At 37.6% G+C, this 11,477-nt stretch overlaps 1 protein-coding gene across 1 annotated transcript; it reads left to right on the top strand.

The window, feature by feature from the left end:
• Positions 1-8,515: 8,515 nt before the first annotated feature.
• LOC110258556 (olfactory receptor 4F3/4F16/4F29-like) lies at positions 8,516-9,508 on the top strand. The gene has a single exon (XM_021081807.1). The coding sequence runs from the start codon at positions 8,552-8,554 to the stop codon at positions 9,020-9,022; it is 471 nt and encodes a 156-aa protein (XP_020937466.1). The 5' UTR covers positions 8,516-8,551; the 3' UTR covers positions 9,023-9,508.
• The last annotated feature ends 1,969 nt before the right edge of the window (positions 9,509-11,477 follow it).

The following is an 11,477-nucleotide window of genomic DNA, read 5'->3' as shown; positions in this document are numbered from 1 at the left end:
TGGTTGGCATTCTATGGATAGTCTGCTCAGTTAAATAAATCAAGATAACTAAATAAAATCTATAAAAAGAGAGAAATAAACTGCTATTCTTCACAGATAATTTTTCATTTAAAAGTTATACATCCCTTCTAAAGAACCCTCAAGTCTAGGAGAGGCCACATACTTCTAATAGCACTTAATACACAATATTGCCTATTTTATTTGTTTTCCTCAATAGATGGTAAGCTCAATGAGCACATCAAGGAGGCACTGCTGGAGAAGAAAGATGAATATAAAAGTAGATTTCATAGTGTTTTAGAAGCAAACAGTCACCAGAAAAGAAAAATAGGCTACTTTCAAAAGAAAAGCAAAAGTACCAGATCCACAAAAGATCAAAAGCTTCAAATGGTGTGGCATCTGCTATATGCTAGGGACAGAATACCTAACACTGCACTCAGCCTTAGCAGGACATCACTCATATCTCCTTTCAAAAAAAACCTGGCTTCAAGGAAGGTACTTAGCTGACAGCTTCTATCCATTACAATTTCACATTCTACCACAACATTCAGGGGCCCACTCTACCCAGGTTGCTCCCAGCCAGTGATCAAAAACAGTGGGTGTACCAGAGCCAGGACAATCCTGTAATGGAAAACCCTGACCTGAAGCTCCCCTCATCAACCCAGCTGAGACTTTCTCCAAGCCGCATCACAATCTGAGGCTACTCCACCCAATCCTCTCTCTTTCCCCCCTTCTTCTTCCACAGGAGCCACACCATAAAGTCTTTCCTTCATGGATATTTCCCCTCACGGATATGTTCCTAAGACACATATTACAATTCTGTCATGCTGGATCCTTCACAGAGTGTCAGAGCTGACCCCTAACATGGTTTTGAACACTAACCTATCTGGGATCAAAATGCTTCACAAGAGTACCGGAGTTTAAAGGATTACCCCGCCAAAACTGAGTGGTCGAGCAGCAAAGAAATCTGTCTCAGACACCACATCACCTCCCCAATCCCCATTACAAATGCTATTGTGGTAGAACATAGTGTAAGTGTGGGTCATTCATTTTCCTCAGAATGATGACACTATCACTCTAGAAACAAAAAGTAAATGGGATTTTCTATTTAGTAATAATACATGAATCAAAATGTTTATGCTTCTAAACTAGTGGCTATAGAAAACTGATCAATACTCTTGACTTTGTCAAGTCAGTTTAGACAGTAAATCATATAACTGCATATTCACATTGCTCACCTTTCCTTGTACTCTGTACTCCTAAGGTGAGGAGGAGAGCATGTAATCAATAGAGCCCGTATACTTAATTCCTTAACACTGAACCTATGGCCTCTCCACTCTATAATCAGACCTGGCAAGAAACAAAAAATACTTAGGGATTCAAGTTTGCAAAGAAAAAAGTCCTCAGCTAAGCTGTTCCTGCTCTCTTTTCCTGTCTTGATTTTTCCACTTTCCACTTCTACACAATTAACATGTCATACACTGCACTGAAATCGTACTGTTCTCAGACTCATTCCATTCTCATCATTTTGTAATCCACTATTAGTCTAGTTCTACATAAATTGGTCAATATGCGTATGCCATAAAAAGTTCTGTGTGCTGTTTTGGCCAAAAAGGACTGCTGTCCTGGAGCTAATCCACCTAGAAAATAGATTCACCTTAATTAAGTAGTTTCTGTTGACTTAAGACAGGAACTGCAACATTTCCTTGCAAGAAGGATCCCAAGCAACAGCTGTGCCAATAGAAATCAAAAGCAATCTTGCCATGAATCCCTACACAGGATATTCTGTTAGTAAGTGGTTTATGAAGACTCTGAAAAACACCACTTAAACATACATTCAACTCATAAACACATTCTGCCTTCTTTCCAAAACAAACATTTCTGTCTTTCTAAAATTCCAAATAGAATAATTTTCAGTATTAAATCTCCAAGAGAAATTATTAAGTTTATAGTCACACCATCCTTGAAACTCCCATGTTGTTCAAATACCAATTCATTACTTCTCTAAGTGGTCAGCAATCAAAGATGTGTTGTGGTATTTGGTCTTTAGCAAGATATAGATGCTGAACATATATAATCAGTTATAATGATGATGTTAATAATTTGATGAACATAAGGAGCTCCCACTGTGGCACAGTGGGTTAAGGATGTAGCATTGTCTCTGTGGTGACACAGGTCAATCCCCAGCCAGGTACATTGGGTTAAGGATATGATGTTGCTGCAAATGTGGAGACGTTTGCATCTGTGGCTCAGATTCGATCCCTGGCTCAGGAACTTTCACATGACTGGGGTACGGCAAAAATAGTAATAATAATAATCCGATGAATGTCTATAACCTGAAATTTGAAAAAAATATTGTCTGAACCACATGACTACTTGTAACACCAACTGTCCAATTTCCTCATCACTCTGCTCTGCACCTCAGGATATTTGACCCTTGAGAAAAGCCCATGTTCATGAAAGACCTATTTTCTATAGAAAGCCTCTAATGGAAGAGATATTAGTCATGAATTCCCAGTCCTGCTAATTGGTTTTGATCCTGATGATAAGAACTATTTATAACTATGTGTCTTGAACAATAATGATGAACCTAAAAAGGAGTTAATCTCTCTGTGTTTTTCAATCCTTTGAAGCTGCTGAGGGTGAGTCTTTGCAGGTAAGGAGTACTCATTCTTTATTCTCCAGCATCTGGCTCCATAATTATCACCTTCTTTTTGGCTCTCCACAATTAATTCTCTTTCTGTCAACCTTATCCTTGGTTAATTCACTTTATTTGAATGACTCTTGCTCATTATTTTACATCATCTGGGTTTCATCTCATAGTCAGTATTATGTTATGAGATGAACATAAAATATCCTTTTAAACTCTAGTATCTTTAAGTCATATGCATTTTAAATTACTGTCCCCCTTTTTCTGAACTTTAGGAAGATAAAATTAGAAATGTCTATGTCTTCACTCTTTCATATATAGTGATATAACATGAAAAAGTATGCTAGCTCACTTTCTGCCCGGTTTATTCCACCACTATTACCAATCTGAAAAACTCTTAAGTCTGTTTCCCAAAAAATCTTGCAAGTTTATCATAATAGATAACATATTAGCACTTACTATATGTCACGGTATTTTCTAATGTCTCCTTATTTCAACTCGTTTAGTCTTCCAAATTGTTAATGAGGGAGTGACTCTTAGTATCTAACAAACACAGATACTAACTGACACACCAGGCAGTGTAGTAACTCACCCTAGAACAACCTGCTGGTAAATTTAGGATATGTGGATACAGTCAGTTTGGTGCCTGGGTCTGTGTTCCTAAACCCTGCATGATACGGTGTCTTGGAAATGGCTCCTTTATAGGTGTTCCTATCCCTTCAATTAATTTTGGTATATTTGTTTTTAAATCAGAAAAAAACAAACATTACCTCTAAAACCTCAGCAAATCAAGTGTGGATAAAGAAACAAACATAAAATTATTTAAAATCCTAACACCTATAGAAATCTGTGGCAAAATCTAATATTAATTCCTGTAAAATGACATTTGCCCCCCCATTAAAACATTTTAATGTATATTTTTCCTTGACTTACTGATATCTTTGCACGCTAGTTAATATAGGTTTATTAATCATTTTTAAACCAATGCTGAGTCTATCCACTTACTTAATCAGTCCCTTCCTCTTAATTTTTGTTTCTAATGAGTTCCTGTTTTATTAAATGTTTATAAGTAAAGTAACATTACAGATACATTTTGGTCACTTGTCTGTATCCTTTCAACATAATTCCACCTGGTCTGCTGTGTTGTAATTAAGACTTTTTTAAACTTTTATTACTCAATTACTCTCTGGAATGATTGTACCACTTCATATTCCCACCAGCTGAGAATGAGAAGCACTGCTTTTCCAGTCCCACAGCAACAAGAGCATTTTTCATTCTATTAAGGCAAAAATATAAAAATTGAATCTACTTTCTTAATCCTGTTTATAGGAATGATTAAAACATAATGCCTCAGGTTGCCTTCTTTCAGCCACTGATGTTGATTTTTCATCTATAGGCATATAGTGATTATTTGTTTCAAAATTCTATTAAAATCATTATATTTAAAATAATAGTTAATTCTTGTTTTACTAAGAGTTTTTATCAGGAATCAACTTTGAAATTTATTCAGTACTATTTTGGTATATTCATTCCCTAAGATTTTAATGTAAATACCCTCTGAAATCAAATATAACTCAAATACTTACTTCTTAGACGTTTTGGATATGCTGTGGGATTTCAAGAATTTTCTCTTGATAGACTTGTTGAAAATTTAGGCCGAAAACCATAGGAGCATATTTGTCTTTAGATAGACATATCTGGAATCAGACTGCAAAGAGCTGGACTCAAGGAAGAGAGATTATTCCGTAGCTTCTTCATTTGTTAATATGGGAAAATACACAGACTAGAAGCACACACACAAAAAAATGAGTAAACTTTGAGGTAAATGAATTGAGAAATATTCGTGAGTACAAATTCTATAATTAGAGATGGAAAGTACAAACAAGATGCTCCCCTATATTGAGCTTCTGAAGGAATGGTTATGATATTTATTAAGGCATTGGAGTGGATTATAATATTATGAATTCAATTTTGACATGTTAACTTGAAGGTGGAAGTGAGACTTCCATGTGTATACCATACATGACTTTGTAAATATTACCCTGGAGTACAGCAATAAAGCTACAGATACAGCAATGGACACGTAGATACTAAAAGGCACAAGAAGCAAGGCCACTGTGGACTCGTTGAGTGACCTGGTATGCATTTTGATTTCCTGAGTCCTTTCTAACTTTCTACTGCTACTTTTTGCATATGGGTTTTAGAATCTTATAGCTGCTTTACTTTCAGGCATAACAGCATCAAATGCAGGAAACATGTACCAGGAAGATCCATCTAAACATGAAGTTTTTCCTTGTATTGGGGAAGATTCCTTGTAATGGTTTACACGTCATTGAACATTTCCAGACTACATACCTCTTCTTACAACAATCCATGACCAATGAAAATGTGAATAGAGTAACTGGTTTAGAAAAATCATATAAGATGCTCTGAAGATGGAATAGGACTACTGTCTCCTAAAATTGAGAGATTTTAATCCACTAACCAAAAAAAAAAAAAAAAAATGGAATTTCCATTAACAAGGAGGCAAAGGGCAATGGCTTGAGAGGGGCAAGAGCCAAGAGCAGACGGAGTCTTAGGACCAAGTACATAATAAACAGTGTCAAATCCTACAGGGAGTTCAAGGTAGATAATTACTGAAAAGTGATTATTATATGACATATTGAGAATCCAGAATTTCTTTCTATAAACAAGAAATCTGTGGATACCAGCTATAGCTTACAAATGAACAAAATGTGATGACAAACTTGCCAATGAATAATTGTAGAGAAGGGAATAATTAGAAGGGGACGCAAAATCCAGAGATTTTTATTTGAATTTATTTTCATTTTTTGGCCATACCTGCAGCATGTAGAAGTTTCTGGGCTGGGGATGGAAGGCATACAACAGCAGTGACCCAAGCCACAGCGGCAGCAATGCTGGACCCTTAACCCACTGTGCCACAAGGGAACTCCAGAGATTTTATTTCTTATTTATTTATTTTTGGCAGATAATCTACAAGCTTTATTATTATTATTATTATTATTATTGTCTTTTTGCTATTTCTTGGGCCACTCCCGTGGCATATGGAGATTCCCAGGCCAGGGGTCAAATCGGAGCTGTAGCCACAGGCCTACGCCAGAGCCACAGCAACGCGGGATCCGAGCCGCGTCTGCAACCTACACCACAGCTCACGGCAACGCCGGATCGTTAACCCACTAAACAAGGGCAGGGACCGAACCCGCAACCTCATGGTTCCTAGTCGGATTCGTTAACCACTGTGCCACGACAGGAACTCCGACAAGCTTTATTATCAAAGGCAGATGAGGTGTTTTCATGAATGAGACATAAGTAATAGAGTTTCACAGACACAAGATTGGCTCCTTTGGCGTCATAGATGATCTTTAAACATCAATGAATTATTAACACTAACATTAAAAAGCCACCTGTCAAAGAGTAAGAAATCAATACTAAGTGCATAAATCACAAAATGAATTTCTGCACCCTTGAGACTTAATTGAAAGGGGATTAAGATTTGACAAGAACCACATGCTTAAAAAACAAGGAGCCAAGGGGCCCAGGCAGCCATCAAAAGAGAATGGGAGGAGCCCGGGGAAGGTATAGACACAGGAAGATTAGTGGATGCTTAACACAGGCAGTGACATTGTATAGAGTTGGAACCAAGCCTAAGAGAAGCACAAACTGCCAACTGTTACAAACCCAAGGCTACTGTGAGAAGATAAAGCTTTGGATTTACAGCATCCAGTCCTGTGGCTCTATAAACTTCTCAAACTGGCATAAAATTTGATGGGATGATTCTTTCTACACCATTCACTTACTAATCTTAAACTGCCCTTCTCCACTCAACCATGTATTCATTTCTCTTCCTATGCTTTTCTTTTGTTATTAGCCTCCATGGGAATGTGAATCACCCACATCTCCATTCTACAACATTGACGACTCAATCAAAGTTCAGCTCAAAATGCAACAACATTCAGGAACCATACTCTGATCAATCTTAACCAACTTTTTCTTCATGTATGAAATTTCCAAATAAGCATTCTTTAGTCAGAAAAGAATACAGATGTTATTTTTTAAGAGACTTCCCTATGCTAAGAGGTAAAAGAAAATAAAAAGTTGAAAAAAGTCAATGGTAGAGTCTTGGGAAACATCCAGGATATACTTATAGGGTCTGGCCTTTAAGAGCACAGTGCCATGGTTGATGCTATGGATTACGGTGCACTATAGCTAGAGATGCAAGTTCTGGCTCTGACATTTGACTCCTCTGAGACTCAGTTTCTCCACGGGTAAAATGAATAAAAAGAGAGTGTGTCTTAGAGAATTTTATAAAGTTAAAAAGACAGGCTCCATGCAGTGCCTTGCATGAAGGAATCAATAACTGTTATCTATTAATACTGTGAACTGGAGTTTGGCACCTGCCATCTGCCTCTACATGAATTAAATCATGAGCCACTACAGCTGCCCACCAGCAACACTCTCAGAGCAGAGCTCAGTGGTGAGATCAAGGGTGAAGTACTCTGTGCTCTGGGAAAACTGGCAGAACAGGTCATCAGATAGTTATAGATATTTTGAGGAGAAGATTTTATGAACCCAATTCTTATATCTCCTCATATCTAGAAAATAACTAAAATCCTTCACAGTGATGTCTGCTCCTTGAGACTAGTATTAACCTTCAAAAGACCAGCAGTAAACTTCTGTAAATTGTGTGCATGGCTGCATGCACCTCCCACTTAAGATTCCCATGTCTGGCTTTCTGTTATTAGCAGTAATCTTTTGTCTCTACCTGACCTCTGTTGCAAAAACTCCTCTATCCTAGCTCCCCCATCAGCTCCTCAGAGCAGTTTTCTCAGGGTTACTTGAGATACTGCCTCCCGGGCTTAAGTCCTAAATCTGCCCCAAATCAAACTTAATTCTCAACTTTTAGGTTGTGCATTTTTTTAAGTCGACAATACTAGGTTTGGGTTAAAAATATTTTCTTACTGCTGTTACTTCTCCGACATCCATTATTTTATTTGATATAGAGGTTCAAGCACACCCCATGATAACATGTGTCTTGAGCAAAATGTTATAAATAATCTCAATCTGAGCCCCTTACTTCCAACTTGTACACTGAACAAAAACAAAAATGAAACACACATTCTGAGAGAAGCAAGGTGAAATACAGAATATACACAGTTTGGGCTTAAAAATTTCCTATTCTCCACTAAGGAGAATTTGCAAGTTAATATGAGAGCATTAACGTCAAGATGACTGAAATGGCTGAGACTATTCAGCTGAGAGAACATATAAGTAAGAAGTCAGGGAAAGTGCCTATCAATCTTGAGCAGCAAAACAACATAACTCTCTGATGATGGAACAAGATGGAAAGGAACTCCATTCACCTCGATCTAAAATATTCATTTTTTTCTCTTTATGTAATCATTTCCCTGGTCACCATAATGTTCTACCTTCTTCTTTTCCTTATCAGATTAAGTGATTTATACCCCGGAAAAATGGAACCCACAGACAAAACTAGCAAGACAAATAGGAAATCTACTTTTGTACAATGCATTCTGACTTTTCATCATTTTCTGTTCTCAGGTGATATGACCATCAGCTCTTCTGCCCAAGCCAATTGAGGGACCAAATGAGTCTGCGGTTTCTGAGTTTGTATTGCTGGGACTCTCAGGTTCTTGGGAAATTGAAGTTTTTCTCATGAAGATATTCTCCTTGATCTACTTAGGAATCATCCTGAGAAATCTCTCCATTTTGTTTCTGGTAATTTTTGATTCTCACTTACATTCTCCTATGTACTTTCTGCTTGCAAACCTGTCACTCATTGATGTGGGGGTTGCCTCTACAACAGTCCCTAAGATGATTTCAGACCTTCCAAAGAAATACAAGATAATCTCTTTCAAAGGTTGTATGACACAAATATGCTTCATCCACATCATGGGAGGAGTGGAGATGGTATTACTCATGGCCATGGCATTTGACAGGTACACAGCAATCTGTAAGCCTCTTCACTACTTGAACATCATGAGTCCTAAAATATGTGATTCCTTTGTCATCACTGGCTGGGTGATTGTGGTGATTCATGCTATGTCTCAATTTGCTTTCATTATAAACTTGCCCTTCTGTGGGCCTAACAAAGTTGACAGCTTTTATTGTGATTTTCCCAGGATCATAAAACTTGCATGCACAGACGGAGCCAGGTTTGAGTTTATTGTTGCTGCCAACAGTGGCTTCATGAGTATGGGAACCTTCTTTCTGCTAATCCTTTCCTACATCTTCATTTTGGTTACTGTCTGGAACCGTTCTTCGGGAGACTTATCCAAGGCATTAGTCACTTTGTCAGCTCACATCACTGTGGTGGTCCTGTTTTTCACTCCATGAATGTTTCTCTATGTATGGCCTTTTCCCAGATCATCAGTTGATAAATATCTGTTCATTGTTGACTTTATTATTACCCCTGTCTTGAACCCTACCATATATACATTAAGAAACAAAGACATGAAGGTAGCTATAAAAAGACTGAATAAATGGGGACACTACATCAGATTTTGTTAACTGGATCTGAGTTTGGACTTCTAAAACTCTACATCCATCTGCCCTATGGACATCTCCGCTAGGCATTTGACATTTAACATGGCCAGATCTGCACATGGCATCTACCTAGTTGAACAGACTTCTGCTATGCTGTAGGGCATCTACTCATTGCCTTAAGTACCATGGGAAAAGGGAATCCACCATAAAGCAGACTATTTTAGTATGCACTACTGCTAATTACTAAATAGCATTATTAAAAATGGGATTATCTTGACAATAGGAGAAATATAATAACATCTCTTCTGCTTTCCATTAAGTTTGTGAATAAACCATAGTCTTGCTTTGCTGGAAGTTAGGAGTCATCACATTGGATATATGAAGAACTAGTAGCTCTGCTTAGTTACTCAAGTTGTGTCAACTCAGAAGAAAACCCAAAGATAAAACTTGTCTCCAGGAAGTAGATTTGGAAGCTTGATTTTAGAAACATCATTAAAGGAGTAAGGGATTGAGACACAGAAGTGAAGAATGTAGATAAATGTACCTGGGTATAGATTATTATGTTCCTATGGGAGATCTATAAATTCTGTGATTTGGAAAGGTCCCAACTAAGGGAAATGAAGATGGAAAGCTGGAGTCCTTTTTTTTGTTTGTTTTTAGAGAGTACATTAGCTCCTTGGCACGCAGCCTTTCCCACACAGCATATCGTATGTGTAAGGAATCTAGATACAAGTTGTCAGGTAAAATTTTGAGGTGCTAGCAATGGAGAACAATCTCCTTGTTTGGAAATTATAAATCCTAGGGCATATTTAGGTTAACTTACTCCTTACATAACTTTACCTCATCCAGTCATAGATTCTTTTGTTTTTGCTTTTTAAGGCCACACCTGGGGCATATGGAGGTTCCCAAGCTAGAGGTCCAATTGTAGCGGCAGCTGCCAGCCAATGCCACAGCCACAGCAATGCAGGATCCAAGCCATGTCGGCTACCTACACCACAGCTCATGGCAAGGCAAGATCCTTAACCCACTGTCCAAGGCCAGGGATGGAACCCGCAACCTCACAGTTTCTAGTCGGATTTATTTCCACTGTGCCATGATGGGAACACCTAGATACTTTTTTTTATAAATAAATTTTATTGGAGTATTGGAGACTGACAATGTTGTATTGCAGGTATACAGCAAAGTGAACCAGCCATACATATACATATATACCAATTCTTTTTTAGAGGTCATTACAGAGATTTAATAGATTTTTCTAAGCTCTCTAGTAGACCCCTGTTACCAATTGATTTTGCAAATAGTACTGTAAATTTGCCAATTCCAATGTTCCAAACCAACCCATCTCCCAATGCCCACTGCAACATCTCCCTTTTGGTAACCATATGTTCGGTTTTGAAATCTTTGAGTCTGTTTCTGTTTTGTGAATAAGTCTTTTCATATCATTTTTTATTAGATTCCACACATAAGTGATCTTATATAATATTTTTCTTTCTTTAATTTACTTCACTTAGTATGATAATCTCTAGGTCCATCCAAGTTGCTGGTAGGTGGAATTATTTCATCCATTTTTACGGCCAAGTAATATTCCATTGTACCACATCTGCATTTTCCAATCCTCTGTTGATGGACTTTTGCCTTATTACCACATCGTGGTTATTGTAAATAATGAACACTGAGGTGCATGTATCCTTTCTAATTATGGCTTTCTCTAGCTATAAGCCCAGGAGTGGGATTACTGTATCATATGGTAGGTCGATATTTAGTTTTTAGGGAAGTTCCACATTGCTCTCCACCGTAGTTGTACCAACCTACAATCCCACCAGCAGTATAGGAGGGTTCTCTTTTGTCCACACCCTCGCCAGAATTTATTGTCTACAGACTTTTGATAATGGCCATTCTGACTAGTGTGGAATGATATCTCATTAATAGTTTTGATTTGCTGTGCTGTAATAATTAGTGATGATGAGCGTTTTTGTCATGTCTTTTTTGGCCCATGTCTCTGTTTTCTTTGGAGAAATGTCTATTTAGATCTTTTGATCATTTTTTTGATTGGGTTGTTTGAGATTTTTTCTTTATATAAAGCTGTAGGAGATATTTGTATATTTTGGAGATTAATCCCGTATCTATCACTTCACATGCAAAGATTTTCTCCAATTTGTGGGTTGTCTTAACTTTTTTTTTTTTTTTTTGCTTTCCATGGCTGCATTCACAACATATGGAGATTCACAGGCTAAGGGGTGAACTGCAGCTTCAGGTGCCAGCCTAGACTACAGCAACAGCAACACCAGATCTAAGCTGCATCTGC

This window comes from Sus scrofa, unplaced genomic scaffold, assembly GCF_000003025.6.
Source record: "Sus scrofa isolate TJ Tabasco breed Duroc unplaced genomic scaffold, Sscrofa11.1 Contig2372, whole genome shotgun sequence".
Lineage (NCBI taxonomy): Eukaryota > Metazoa > Chordata > Mammalia > Artiodactyla > Suidae > Sus > Sus scrofa.
This window is presented reverse-complemented; position numbering and strand designations above follow the sequence as displayed.

Excerpts from the sequence above, each read along its gene's own strand:
- LOC110258556 (XM_021081807.1), top strand. The coding sequence starts at position 8,552 with ATGACACAAATATGCTTCATCCACATCATGGGAGGAGTGGAGATGGTA.